At 42.5% G+C, this 15,629-nt stretch overlaps 1 protein-coding gene across 1 annotated transcript in view; it reads right to left on the reverse strand.

Annotated features, from left to right (window-relative positions):
- Positions 1 to 3,887: 3,887 nt before the first annotated feature.
- fbxw4 (F-box and WD repeat domain containing 4) overlaps positions 3,888 to 15,629 on the reverse strand; it is a 50,505-nt gene continuing 38,763 nt past the window's right edge. Inside the window, exons 7-9 of the mRNA XM_022743801.1 lie at positions 7,376 to 7,516; positions 4,229 to 4,370; positions 3,888 to 4,125 (exon numbers count right to left, since the gene is read on the reverse strand). Of these exons, the coding sequence (XP_022599522.1) occupies positions 3,991 to 4,125; positions 4,229 to 4,370; positions 7,376 to 7,516 (418 nt within the window). The 3' untranslated portion in view covers positions 3,888 to 3,990. The remainder of the gene's footprint in view (positions 4,126 to 4,228; positions 4,371 to 7,375; positions 7,517 to 15,629) is intronic.

The raw sequence follows: 15,629 nt of genomic DNA on the forward strand, positions 1-15,629 counted from the left end.
GTCCGGGGGAGCTCCCTTTTCCTTTTCTGCTGCTGTAAATGCTAATGTTGTTCAGGCAGTACACTGACAGGGTTTATGTTTTCTTCCTGAGGCTGGACTCAAACCAGATTCATAATTTTTCACTGAAATTTTGTCTTCAAATTATTCTAACTACTGATTGTATTTAACAAAATACTCCACCCAGAAAAACTGGTGTGAGGTTTTCTTGTTGTGGAGACCGCCCCCATCCCCAGACTCTATGATTAATTCAACCGTAAGGGGTCCCTGGGGGCCACATCTCCTGCATGGGTGTGCAATGTCTGTACGCACCCTGGCCATTCCTCTTATGAGGCTCTGGCATATTAGTTAATGGACAGCATATGATCTAATATATGCCATTAATGGCCAGCAGGGAGGGCCACGGCTTGGACTCAGAGTGGACACCCAGGGACATGTGTGGCTGGTACACCAACACGCAAACACAAATTCACACGCGGCCTTACTACTGCATGTCTCTGTATACCTCTCCTGCTTAAGTTGTAAATGTGATTTATACTCTGTCTGAACTGCTTGCGGTGTCTGTTCAGATTAACCTTCTTCACTTATACGTTCAGATATGTCATTGTTATGTTTCTGATCAGCCTGGAGCCAGATCTCTACTGCTGCTACCTGTAGCTTGTTCCAGGCAGCTTAAACTACCTGGGAGAGGTGAAGTCAACTTGCAGGGTGGATTTTTTTCATCAGAATGTGATCTCAGTGTTCGGACAGGCTGAGATCCAATCACAATGTGGGCCTGACCACCTCCAATCGCATTCCAGTTCAAATGCATTCTGCTATAGAACGTGGATTGGACCAATACATCCATTTTGCACATCTTTAGCTGTTTAAAATTGGGTGCTAGCGCTTCATCAGTTTCTGTGGGGAAACCCTACATAGGCCTAGGCAAAACAATTCCCCACTTAAACTACCTTGTATGATTTAGGCTGAAGAAAAAAGCTTTTATACACCATAGTTCAAAAATACCAGCACAAATTGATCCACCCCGCACAAATACTAAATCACAGTTGCATGTTGGACACATAGTAGGTACGTAGCCCAAACGTACCCACTAGGAAGGTATTTTCTGTCATCTCAAGTCGTACAAATGCCATGTATTAATGCAGAAACTGAACGAGACGTATTGGTCAAATATGTGTTTTACCTTATCCACATAACGTATTCAGATACAGGTGCATCTTAAAGGGGCTATTTCTAAGTTTTGCTATTGCTACGTAGCCAGCGTTAGCATTAACAGCTGTTTACTTACCAGTCTTGGCAAAAGCTTCAGCCGTCGTTGTGTTTACAATGCAAGAGGATATAATAAATCCTCTGAGCAGGGCTACTTCTTGAGGGCAGCCTTCTTGGTATCAGGAAGTGACGAGAAGGGCTGACCTGGACTGGAGCTAGCTGGTTAGCATGCTATCTTAGGTAGAGGAAAAGAAGTAATAGAAATAGAAGCAAAACAAGAGGGTTGCTTTCCACCTCTGGAGACAGCTGTTGGTGAGTAAAGGAATGAGGTTTGATGCTGAACTCACAGTGTTTCTTCTAGACTCGTAAGTAAACAGCTGTTGATACTAATGTTGGCTATATAGCATTAGCAAAACTTACAAACAGCTCCTTTAATGCCAAGTGTAAATGGCATACAATTGACCACCCAACCACACACACCTACAGCATTCACACTGCATACTTCATACACCACTAGTCCTGTTCTTGTGTGTGAAACACCAGGTGCACTGTATGTGTGGTTTGATAATCCAGATGTGTGATCATGTGGATGTGCTCTCTGTCCATCAAGTGGATCCTCACATTGTACGGAGTGGATTTGGGGGGTCAAACACTTCAATCCCCTCTGTTGTGTGATCTCAGGTGCAAGGGTCAAATGTATGTAAACCCAAACAGTGTGTTTCCACAGCAATGAGATGGGTTTGTCAAGAGGCTAATGTGCCTTAATCCCTTCAAAGGCTTCGGCTGGATCTAGAGACCCACTCCACAGTGCTGTGGACGAAGGAGCTGTGAGTTCCTCACTGGGACTTATTCACTGCAAAGAGTGTGTGCACATGATTCTTACGCGTTGAGCATTTGTGCTCACAGTGCCTCAAGCTAACGGATTAGCCCTTTACCTGCAGGCTTCGGCATGCTTCTCATGTCCGGCTCACTTTCACAGGGTATTAACAGTTTCTCTCTGTTTACAGTCAACATCATTACAGGTGAAAATGCTGTTCACAATCACATTGATATTTGTAATAAAACAATCTCAAACTATAGTTTTTGAAGGGAATAAAAGGACGGGATTTATCTGGAATATTGCGAATAAACACCAGGATCAGAAAAACAGATGAATGTAACTCTTACTGAGAGGTCGACTCAAGTCACACAAGCCAGTGGAGCAGCAGTATCATGGATGTGACAGTTGAACTCGGGGGCTGCGGTTGAAAAGGCAAAATAATCTTCTTCTCTAACCACTTTTCCTTCGCTTCGATAGAAAACGCCATGAGGTCAAGGAAAGATGTGAAGGACTTAGGAAAAGACAACCATGGTGCGGTGAATCCCACTGCACTTACACTAGGATCTTTTAAAATTAATTTTATTTAGAACACACGGACGATAAATACTCATTTCCTAACCACAAAAACAAAGCAAACAGGATTGAAACGTTGAAATAAGATAGCATGAAAGAAAAATACAATTGAGAAAGTTGAGACAATAAAGACGCCAGAATAAATTATATTCAGACATAAGTATATAGAGTTTCCTGGCATAGGCTTTTGACATTTTTTTTTACATTTGTTTTGACAAAAAAAAATCATTTTTAGTGCTTTACAAATTGGGAGGAGATTTAGTGAAACAACATTTATGTATAGACTGTAGTATTTTGTTATCATGATGATATTGTTACATATAAATCCAATCTGCTTGTTCTTCATGACGACTCCTGACTGGATTTAAAGAGAATAAATCTATATTTATGGATTTGGGTTTCAGTGGATCAGACAAGGATTTCCATCAGTTCTGGACTGAGTCACTGTGGGGAAGATAAGATAAGATAAGATAAGATAAGATAAGATAAGATAAACCTTTATTGATCCCACACGCCCATTCACTTCAAACGAGGTAGAAGAAAGTAATAATGGTAAAAAGTAGAAAAATAACAAATCAACCATATATAAGAAGGTATGTACATTATAAGTACTTGCATTTGTAAAGATATTTACATAATGTGCAAACAGAACAATAAGTAATAGCATTCACACTAAAACAAAAAAGAAGTATTGAAAATAATGAAATATATTGCACAGAGCTTTTGCATCCTCACATTGTACAACAAACTTGATCCTACATCGTTTTTGTGGGATGACATTTTCTCCTCTCCTTTCCTAAAGGAAGGTCCAGTGTTTCCTCTGCTAAAGGAGATAAGATAGGAAGCACTGAAGCGCCTTTCCTCCTCATGTAGAGAAGTGGAGCAGCTGTGATCATGGTGCTGCTCAGAGACTTCAGCTCATTTCATCAGTTTCAACCTTCATAAGAAAAAAAAACTTTTTCAACCGCAGCCCTGAATCTTCATATTTTGCTGCTGCTGATGTCATAGTGATGTCATCAGGGTTATTTTATAACAGGAAGTCTGTGTTACAAAAAGTATTTCAAAAGACATGGGCCACTGGAAGATGCTATCCAGTTGCACATGGGAAATGTAGGATCCAGACACCAGGGACCAGAAATCAGGATCTCTCTGCCTCTGCTGCTTTGATTTTGATTGTTCTCCTTTCTCTTATGTGTCCTACAACTTTATGGGGTATTGCCCCTTTAAACACAAAGTTTCAGTTCTTCCAAACCCAAAGCAGCGAACAAAACGAAGCAACATCAGTTCCTTTTAAAATGTGAAAACTTTTATTGTGAAAATAGACACCTTTATTAAACTGATAAATTTGAGCTGTGTGTGTGTGTGTGTGTTTGTGTGTGTGTGTGTGTGTATCATCTGATATAGACGGGGTTCTGTCTGAAGTCCAGTGAGTGCAGGGCGGTGGCCAGGGCTGCGTACAGGCGAGTGCTGCTGAACCTCAGGCAGTACACCGGGCTGCTCACCGGGTCTGAGCTCAGCTGGAAGAACTGCACAACAAACAAAACATAAAATCACATTATAACGTCATTACATTATTGCTCCACATGTGAAGCACTCTACCTGACTCACACTGTACATATCAGTGTGTACCTGCAGGCATTCAGTCTGCCGTTTGTCCCAGAGTCGTACAACACCGTAGTACGAGGAGCCGCTGGCGATCATGTGATTTCCGTCCGTCTGGATGCAGTACAGAGCGCTGTCATGAGGCTCCTCCCACTCCATCGCACACTTCCTGTTGGGAAGGGTGGGAGAGTTTACACACGTGCCGAGATAAACATGATGTTGTTGTTTGTTTTTTGCTGCAGCAGGAACAATAATGTCTGACTGCTGGATGTTGAATCTGAACTGAAACAGTTCAGGAGAGATTACACCTGTGTGTGTTTGGAGACACACACAGGACTGCCCTATAACAAGGGTGAACAAGGAGATGTCTGTGTGTGTGTGTGTGTGTGTGTGTAAATTGGTGAACTGTATAGCAAGGACTTTTGTGGCTTTGTACTGTGTTTGTATTTTTCACTTCCAGGATGCAATGACAATGACTGACCTCCCCCATAAAAGCTTGCTAAATTTAGAGTGTACATTTGTATGTATTATTTGTGTGTGTATGTGTGGGAGAGAGAGAGAGTGAGAGGGAGAGAGAGAGCCTCCAGACATCTCTGCTGCCCCACTGTCTGCCCCTGGTGTCTCTCCATCACTTATTGATGAGGCTGCTCTAATGGAGGATCGATGTCTATTGGCAGAAAATACTTATCCCCAAAATACTTCCCCTCACCCTTAACCACAGCCACCTCCACCCAGCCTCCTAGGGACACACATACACACGCACATGCATATGCACATGCTCACGATTCATGATATTAATGAGGATATTTTCTGATATAACTATGATAATTAAACTGTGTGGCACTGCAATGCAATACATGAGGCGAAGCTCAGTTGGAAGCATTTGTTCGGACATAACTTCATAGAGTCACAGTGCAATTCAGCTGACAGTCAATAAATGAGAATATTGAATCAATAATTCTAACATTTTCTCAATAGAGTTTTCATTAGCTTTATCACAACTACATAGTAAATTAGACTAAAATCCTGATATAAAATGACATGTATTAAGAAAGCGGATTTCACTATATCACCCACTCCGACTGTTCATATTGAAAAGACAAAGACTTTATAATCAAACTGATCATTAGATCTGTTCAGCACCATGGGACCACACAGAATCTGCATTTCTTTTTTGTCTATTACAGTGCATTTGTCTTTGGCGGTGAGCCCCACCTCCAGACAACCTGAACCTCCTGGATGACCCTGGGAGCCTTTTGAGGTTGGTTAGGTTTGACCATATGAATTATTGATATCTAAAGAGGGACCCCCCTCTGCCAACCTTCACCCCAACCCAACCCTTTTCAAAGTCCCAAGAGCGATCTGCCAATCACATCTGATTTGTCTTACTTGACTGATCCCCCTGAAATACAGCCCAAAACCCCACCAACCCCTGCTGTCCTAAATAAATGCTGCCCTCCCCAATCATGTTGGGGACCCTGTCGGCATATACTGGAGTGAGGGCTGCTGCATTAATATCGACACCACAGAGAGCTGCTGGTCAGGTCCCTGTGCTCACACTGCTGGAGAGAAAAGAGTTTACACCACAAAGACAATACTGAGGGAACTACAGACAGGGTTCATACACATTTTGTTTGACACAGGGTTCATACACTTTACACACTGCACATAACAGCAGAACATGGTACACTTCAACTGAAACAACTAAAACACAGCTGAAAAATACTACGCAGCATAACACTATCTGCTGCTATCCGGGCTTCCTCTTTGGATTCAGCGTCTGACATGAACATTCTTTCGGTGGCAGAGCAGAGGTGCACTGAAGCAGGTGTCCTGGCTGTGGTGAGAGAGGGCTGGAAGATGTTTTGGACACCACAGCATCATGGTCATGTGACAGTATGGAGGTGCCCAGGAGGCATTCTGATCAGATGCCCAAACCACCTCAGCAGGCCATATTTCACAATCTGGAATGTGAACTAAGTTCACAGTCCAAAAAAAATGAACTACTTTTTTTTTTTACACTTCATTTTAAGTGGATCCTCCTCCATCCATCCATCCTCAGCCTCAAATCACTGCCACTTCTCAAACTACATGAATTACTAGACAGAGATTACTTTTAAAAGATAAGAAAAACCAATATGAGTATATGCTTTATGTGTATTCTGTGAGTTTGACTCAGGTGGAGGAACTTTGCAGCTGTAGGTTCATGGTCTGACCCTTTCTTCATGATTTCTGTGATCATTATTTAGTCAGATTCAGTTCAGACTGGTCAGATGCTTCAACTCCATGTGTCGTTTCACATTCATTACTGATGTCTCCGCTTATTCAGACCCGGTGGTGAGATTTTTATTGTTGTAATCTGCACTGATTTGTTCTTCAAATGTTCATATGAAGTGACCAGCAGCTGTGCTGTTTGTACCGCCAGCACTAGACACTGTACCTGACACATGCTGGGTGCCGTAAACCCTTGCGTGCAGCCGAAAAACCGAAACACTGGCGCTCTAAGTAACAACAGGTCGGTGAGCCAATCAGAAGAGAGGAGGCTCTGAGCCTCTCATCTGATTGGCTGACTGTTTTCAGGTAAAACACTCAGGGAAACCAAATCCTGAAAGGTTGGATGGTGGGTCCAGGTGAGCGGGGCTTGGGGCATGGCTGAGAACGGTGGCTGCTTTGTTGTGACATCACAAAGTTCCAGAAGTCCTGACGGCTGGTTTTAAGGCTCAGTTTCTGAATACAGGCTGTGTGCATTTCTCTGTGGACTGAGGCTTTGATACTTTCACAGTATTAATATAGAACCTAGACCTGATCTATAATCAAAGAACATACGAATATCTACCTTCATACTTTATGGACCTTTATGATATTTATACCTGTTTACATTGTTCTTCAGAAAATCTGAAAAAAACGCAGTGTGTAAGTCTTTATCTGTCTGATGTACACCCCAGGGGGAAGACTGTGTCCTCAAAGGTGACTACAGCTGGTCTCAAGAAGTGGTAAAACTCTGAAGCACTCTAGGTGTCACTATTTAACCAAAAGATCCAACATTAACTGACAGAGTATTTGGAGCAATGGTTAAAATAGATTAATTGCTGCACACTTACAGAAAGTAACGTGTACTAATGGCCGCATGATAAAATCCTACAGAGCACTGACTGTAGGGAGGCGGTGGCGTACCGTGGGCTGAGTCTGAGGTCCCACAGTCGAATGAAGGTATCGTAGCCGCAGGTGAAGAGCTGGAATGGAGACTCAAACACCATGTCCAACACACCGGCCCCGCGGCGAAACTCTGAGCCCAGACTGCTCACACACTCCAACCTGATGAGAAGATGAGAAGAGAGGAGAAGAGAAGTTTGTGTTATCATTGTCCAAAAAACTCATCACATATGAAATGTTGAGAACAAAAGAATAAATGTGACAAAATTATTTTCATAAATGAACAGTTTTCTCGATGAAGATATTTGCACATCCAAATGTCTTCGGTCCAGATGTTTTGGAAAGTGTCACTTCAGTCTTGAAAAGAAGAGGATCCCTCACCCTGCTCTTGCTCAGCATCACAATTTATTGATCATCCTAACGCTTTGATCGCTCTAGACCTTCATCACAAGTATTTTAAACAGTTCTTACAACCACGATCTTGAACAGATAATGCTCCACGCATCTTGTGCGCCCAGGTGTGTGACAATTAATCTCTCATGGGAGCGTCTTGGACAGTGAACTAAATAAGTGGTGAAATATATATCTATAGAAATCAATCTATCAAATTCAATCACATAAAGCAAAATGTTTATTATTTCTAAATTGTATTTCATTCCAACTTATTATTCAGGCTTTATTTAAAATTCATTTCACTTTCTTCAGTATATTTGCCCCACCTGTTGAATATCTCTAAGCTAAACCTAAACATCTTAACAATTTAATTGGTGAGGCTGGTTGTGGGTGATAGAACAAACAAGCATGAGGTAAAATGATCGACTGCTGAGGGTTTTATGGCCCTGACATGATGACTGACAGACTCCCTGTGTGTCCTGCTCTCTGTCACAGTGAATGAAAAAAACATGAGTATGGCAACTGAACAGAACAGTCCAATACTGACATATGGCTGACCTTGCTCTTTTTGTTACACTAACTACAAAGAATGCCCACATGTTAATTTGGGTAATACAATTAAATTGTGATATGAAACCAATCCCGCTGCAACACGGCGTTGGGTTGCAGTGGCAGCAGACTGAGCAAGGTCGCTCAGACGTCCCTCGCCCCAGCAGTGTTCTCCAGCTCCTGCTGCACCACCCCTAGGTCCATGTCAGATAAGATACAGTATATAATCTCTCCTGTGTGTTCTGGGTCTACCCTGGGGTCTCCTAGCACTTGGACATGCCTGGAAAACCTCAGAATGGAGGTGCCCAGGAAGCATCCTGATCAGGTGCCCAAACTACCTCAACTGGTTCCTTTCCCCTTGAAAGAGCAGCGACTGAGCTCCTCAGCCCGTTTACAAGGGTGAATCCAGCCACCTTACAAAGGAAACTCATTTCCTCCACTCATTCACTCATCACTACCCAAAGCTCGTGACCACCAAAACTGATAAACCAATTTACCGTTCTTCACCACAATGGTCCGGTACAACACCCAGATTACAGGGTTGTTCCTGGCGGTGGTGGTATTAACTAAGCCTACATTTAGCCCTGACACATGAACCGTATCTCGTCAGTAACATGAATTAACATTTTTTCCCATATTAGAAGAACTAATGATGACTGCACTGTTTCATCTGTCCTCGAGATTCTTCTCCTCACGAACTCTCTTTTTAAAATAATCTGTGATTTGAGACATTTCTGCAAAAAAAAAAAAATAAAACATACACGATGGGATGTTACCATAATTTAGGGAAACTTTTCAAGAAGCTGGGTGTGCTTGGGTGTAAAAGGGATAATATTCACTTGTTTGAATAGCCGTTTTGTTGCTAGGCAACATCTAGTGGTGGTAGTAATGATGACAGGAGCAAAGGGAAAAGTGCGGTGACGTAGTATAAAGAGAGACAAAGTCCACGTCAGGAGGAGGTTGTGGTGGATGGATGAATATGACACACGAGAGCGCTGTTCCATTCCCACCTGAAAGTAGCAGTTTATGTTGTTTCTATTGGCCATGACCGTTCAACAAAGTTAACCATGTTGTTATTATTGTAACCATGACAACAAACATTGTCTAATGTTGAGGAAGTAGTTATTTTACCCCACACCACGGTCAATTCCTAACCCTAACCAAGTAGTTTTTGAGCCTAAACCTAACCAGCAGAGAAACAACTCTCCAAGGTCTCCAAACTGGACACTCTCCAACCCCCAGCACTGACTTGAGGCCTGTCCGTGAAAATCATAAAGAGAACCAGTGACAAACACAACCCTGACAGAAGACAACACCCAATGAAAACCTGCATCAGATCAGCCTTCCAGTATTGTGGTAAATGAAGGTTGCTACTGTGGAACTCCCATTGACCCCTTGTGTGAAGTATAAACACAACTCATGTTATAGTTTGAAACCCCTTGTGTGAAGTGTCACTTAATCAAGTGAATTAATCAGCACATATTAATTAGAACAAACATTCATGTGGGACTGACCAATATGGATTTAATTCTCTATCACACTGCTGTTTTATACCCTGCTATCTATTCAGTGTTATATTGCACATTTTCTGGAAAATCAAATGGGAATCTGTTTTCAGATAAAATGGAAATGTTTGTTTTTGTCTAATAATTCACAAGTAACTACCACATTGATACAAATTCACATCATGTCACAGTAATCATATACTAACCCACACCTGTTAGCATCACATGCTTCCACCTGTTCCGGCGCACAAATATATGAAAATACAAATGAAACTATCGTATACATATCATTTAACATGCCAAGAGAAGTATCATTTTGTCATGTTATTATCTTCATCATTGCTGTATGATTGTTTTTTAGTTACAGCATCTCAACTTATATTTTCCATCTTCAACATAAATTTGTTCACTTGAAATCGACACTGGAGTTTTGTCTGTGTCACTGAGTCTGGATTGTGTGGGACTCTGGACACATAAATTGTGTGCATGGACAAGTGATAAATAAAGTTTGTCTGGGTTGAAGTGGTGTGCCCTGTGTGTGTGTGTGTGTGTGTGTGTGTGTGTGTGCAGCTGCATGCAGCACCATGCTCTTGTGATCACAGCTCTGTGCCGCTTGCTCCTCGCCTCTTGATTATTGGAGAATAACTTGCACTCAGCAGGGCGGATTATTGCAGAATAACTGTCTCTTTGTTGCCATTTAATACCCTCCATGACCGTGACTCTGTGCGACTCTCGCACGTTTGATACCTGCCCCGTAGCAACCATTTAAAGGAGTCCGCTGGCCTTGGCGACAGAGCAGCCCTGTGCTTCGACTCGTGCCCCCTCCCTCGCCCTGGAGCTCAATCCGCAGACTCGGGCTGGTAATCCCCAAGCCTTACCCCAGGGGTCCTTCTTATTGGACCAGGGCTTTCCCCACAGGACGCCTTATTGGGTGAGAGCTCTCTCATTGCCAGGATCTCATGACTAAGCCCGGGCCAATGGGGAGTCTGTGATGAGGCTGAGTTTGTGTCTGTGTGGGGTAGTGACCCCTCATTTTCCCCTTACCACTAAAACCAAGGAGCTTAGCACATGCCACACAAAAAGAAACTCATTCAAGCCAAAGGGATGCGAGCCTGTTCATTCATAACTAAATAATGATGTCTCCATCACAGCACTACCACTCCAACTGAAAAGAGATCATCAATTCATAACCCCGGCCCCTGAAATCCTTCAAACAACAAGATTACAATCTAACACTGTTTTTTTTTTTTCTTGCTTTAAAAAAAAGGTAACAAACAACCAAATGTGAGAGGAAAATAAAAGCTGGGCTTCCATAAAATGGACCTGACATCTGTGCGGGGATCTTAAAGCCAGTAATAGCACCATGCGATGAGCTGGTGCACAGTGCAAAACAGCAGGGATTCTCAAATTGGTAGGTCACTGGCTTTTATGGGCCGCGTGTGATTACAGGATGGAGGTGTAAGCGTATAATCTGTCAGAATGACTGTATCTGTTAGTGAGCCGCGGCACAATGTTCTGATCTGACCATCCTTCCCAGAGCACCTCTGGGTCCATTATGTTAAATACCTGAGTCTGGCCTGGAGAATGCCTGACTGAAAGGTGTCACATGGGAAAGACATAGCTGACTGGCTGAGTCATAACCATCAGAATACACCATCATAGACTGTGAGCTTCAAAAATCACAGGTTGTCAGACACCGTTGATCATCAATCTCAAATCAGTGGAAATGTAGTAATGACATGCTGCAAGTGGATGACATCATAAGAAGGGCTGTGTATCTCATTAGCAATAATTCTTGCTGTAAAGTTATTAACCTTAAACATCAACATGGTCAATAAGAAAAAAAGATGCCAGTGTGCTTGTAATGTTCCAACTGTATTAAAAGACTAAACTACTCATTGTCTTAAGTGGTCTGCTTTAATGAAATGATATAGAACATGAGCGGCTTCTGTTTATATTGAAAACTGTATTTGGAATAAATCAGGGGTTGTTCTATTTTGTTCAAATTGTCACCAACTCTCATTATAAAAACTAAAACGATACATTTGTCCATCTCTCAGCTCCATGCACATTGATTTTTACTGAAGATGTTTATCTTATCTATAGTCAGTTCACTGCCAAGATGGTGACGGTGGAGCAGCTCACTCTGAGCTTCAAAACCTCTCTTTAGAAACGTGCGGGTGACGTCACAGTGGCTACGTCTATCTTTATTTACGGTGTACGGTCAAAACTTTGCACTTTACATTTTTATTTTGCACATGCTAAGATGTACTTAATTAATTAGATTAATGAGAGCGTATCAGGCTTATTCATCAGGGCGTAGCATAGCATAGGGAACCAAACATCCTGGACAGAACAGTCTGGGATGAAAAAACATGTACTGCTACATCCCTGGTTATTAGGTATAGTTGTTCATATTCTGTACATTAAGCATCATAAAGTTAAACTATGAACTTCAGACATTAACCAAATGTGTTTCCTTCCACGTGCATCATCTGTGTTCTGTGGACAGAAGCAGTTGTGTGGTCAGTGATATCAGCACACAGGACATGCTGGAGCATTTCTGAGGCTGGTTTACTGTCACAACATGCTGCTGAGGGTGAGGTAACATTTGGGTAAGTGGGAGGTTCAAAGGTCGCTAACAGACAAGAAAGGGACTCATGGGACAATCCCCTTGCAAAAGACATCACACAGGTGGTATAGCTGAGAGAGGAGAGGAAGGGGGGATCTGCAACGCCACTCACACTACCATCAGCAGCACAGTGGGCATGATGTGCCAACAACTATCCTGATCCATCACAGTGAATAAATGAATATATTCTTTCTAATAGAGACATCTGACACAACAAACTTGAGTCCACTGACGTGTTTATCCAGTTCATTACAATTCTTATTTTTTTAACAATTCTGGCCATCATTTCCACCAGTGATGAGAATATTGTACCCACCAAGTTCACTGGTGAGATGAGGGAACACAGCACGTTGATAAAATGGAGTCTGAAGGGGCAAGAAAAACACGAGCGGCCAGACGATCTTATAAGTTGGAAACTTTTAGTCAACTTATTTGGAAGAGACGACCACGCATTCATACAGTAAACCCTTTTGTCCAAAGAGACATACAAGTGAGGGACATCACTGAAGCTTCGGGGCAGTGGGAGACGTTGGTGTAAGTACTAAGTACTACATCTATTCAATAAGTGTAAGGAAACCAGGTAAAGTGAGGCCTCTTAATAAAAGTGGTGAGTGCTAGTGAGGCAGTTGTTTTTTTTTTATTAGAAGAGTAATCCACACACTGTTAAACATTTCCCATGATAATAAATGCAACATTTCTGTGAGACAGCTCATCAGACCTGAACTACTTCTCTCCTCTCTCCAGCCTCATGATACAGGACGGCTGATGTCAGGCTCAGTGAAGACAGGGAGCCAGTCAAGTGACCAGAGAAGAGGAGTGGTGTGAGAGCCCATCCTGGACCAGCTGCAGAAGTCAGATGTAGCAGGACGCTGGTCCAGGTGGGAGATGACACGCACCTGGGCGAGGACCTGGACTGCCTCTCTAGTGAGGAGTGAGTGTCTACAGCCAAACTGTTCATAAACGTCCCTCACAGTTTACAGACCGGCTTCATGCCTCAACTTTGACCTACTGCCTTTACTGTATATGTGTGCACCGTTGAGCAATGAGGGATTCTTAGTTACATTTCAGACGCTCTCATTTAACCTATGAACTGCTGGTTTCTAACCAATGTTGAGTAATTACAATTCCTGTCCATTCAACATAATTTTATTTGTTTTTAACAAAAGTCAAATAACAATGAAGATAATTCATTGAAAAACAGAAATGTTGGACTGATTAAACTAAAATAAAAGGTTCATAATAAAGAACCTACCGCAGCAGAAGTCAGTTCACCCTTCATTAGTGAGATTCCATACTTTTATTTTGTTAATATTCTGTGTGTCTGCTTTTATTTTGTTCTGTCATTCTTCACAGATGTTTCTTTCCAGCTGCTCTTTGATGGAGGGCTGTTGTTGCTCGACCTTCTGCTTTAAATACTCCAGAGGTGTTCTATTGATTTAATTCAGCATCTGGGTAAAGAGACTTGCATTCATAGAGTCATCTCTAAATGTCATCTTCCTCACACTTTTTGCTCTAAAGCAGCCCTTCATCAGTGAGCTCCCACTTCCATGTTTCACGGTCGGCACCATGCAGTCACTGTGGTGGTCCTGAGCAGGTCCACACCCAACATGCTGGACTTCATCTGATCCAAACTAATTTATTTTGGTTTCATCTGACCAAACAATGTGCCTCCAACATTCATCAGGCTTCTTTTCATGTTCTTTATCAAAGTCTAATCTTGCAGTTTGTGAGCAGTGGTTTTCTTCTCGGCCGTCGTCCATAGAGGTGGGCTTCATGCACCGTCCCTCTCACTGTCCCCTCAGTCACTGAAACACCAGCTTCCAAAGACAATCCTTGTGCAGGGTCAGAAACAAACGCATGTTTGTTTTTCATTGCAAGATTGTGTAAATAGTAAATTGTGCGTGGCGTAACTTTTCGAGGCCGCCACTGCGCCTTCTGTTACTGGTAGCATGGCTCCTCCTATAACCTCCTGACCACTGCTGCAGCTGTGTTTCACTTTATATCCAGTAGCCAACAGATGCTGTTGTACACCTTCATCAAGTCTCACAGTGTGGTTTCTTTCCTGTTATAACCTGGTTCATGCAGATGGCCTTATGGCCTTTTGTTGCATTGAGGTTGGACTTTGAGGTTTGCACCTGTTTGTTTTTAATTATACATAAGATCTAACAGTCACACTTAAACATAAAATAATATAAAAATTGTAATATGGTACAACTTTGAATCATGTTATTTTAGTGATGTTGCACAGGGACACTTAATGTTGACTTATAATTTAATCATAACAGAAATAACTTAACTACAAAAGCAGGTTCCAGGTTGTAACACTGACCCCACCCTAATGACAATGACTCTTTGAGCCTCGTGTAAAAATGACTAAGATTGGAATGGAAATCGTTGTTTTTGCAGAGAAATATTTTTACTTCTTGAGAATGAAGCAGTTTGAGGTGCAGTGTGGCAGCTACTTTGTGAGATGGGTAGACTGGTGGTCCTAGGGGGCACAGACTTAGTGATTGTTATGAGGGGGCCACTGGCTGTGTGACACACAGGGTCTAAGTCCTGATTTAAGCCTGTCTGGTCTCACTGCAGGAGTCAGGTTGGCTTTAGGGGCCACACACACACAAATTGTGAAAGGAATCATTAATGAATTGACAATGTTGAAAAAAAAAAAATAGAAGAAGCTAAGGGCATTATCCTTTAGTGTGGGGACAGCTAAAGAAAAGCAGTGTGTGTGTGTTTTTGTGACAGAAGTGGTTGGAGGCTCTTGTAAAGTTAAGTCTAAGCTCTAAACAGGAGCCTGGGGACGCACTGGGAAACGGGCCCTCTCGTCAAAAGCCATCAGACAGGTAGAGAAAAGGAACCCTGCTGAGGTTTTTACTGGCTAAAACAAACAGAGGGGAGCCACGCAACCTGCTGCACGTCCACCCGCTTTCACCCCACACCTCTGAGCTCACTGCAGCGCTACTGCAGCAGGAATGTGAGCCTTCCTGGCAGACACAGTTAGAGAGGAGGGGGAGCCGGCTGCTGGGACCCATCAACAATGACCACCTTCAAAATGTCACATACACGTGTGCACTGCAAAGACAATACAGCTGCAATTTGTATAACAGAGCGTCCAGCCCAATGCAGACATTTAACCCCGCTCCTTTCAGTGTCAGGAATGTCAGGAATTCTCGCCTGGCCATTTGATTGTAAAAAA

Source organism: Seriola dumerili, unplaced genomic scaffold, assembly GCF_002260705.1.
Source record: "Seriola dumerili isolate Sdu_G_001 unplaced genomic scaffold, Sdu_1.0 BDQW01000073.1, whole genome shotgun sequence".
Lineage (NCBI taxonomy): Eukaryota > Metazoa > Chordata > Actinopteri > Carangiformes > Carangidae > Seriola > Seriola dumerili.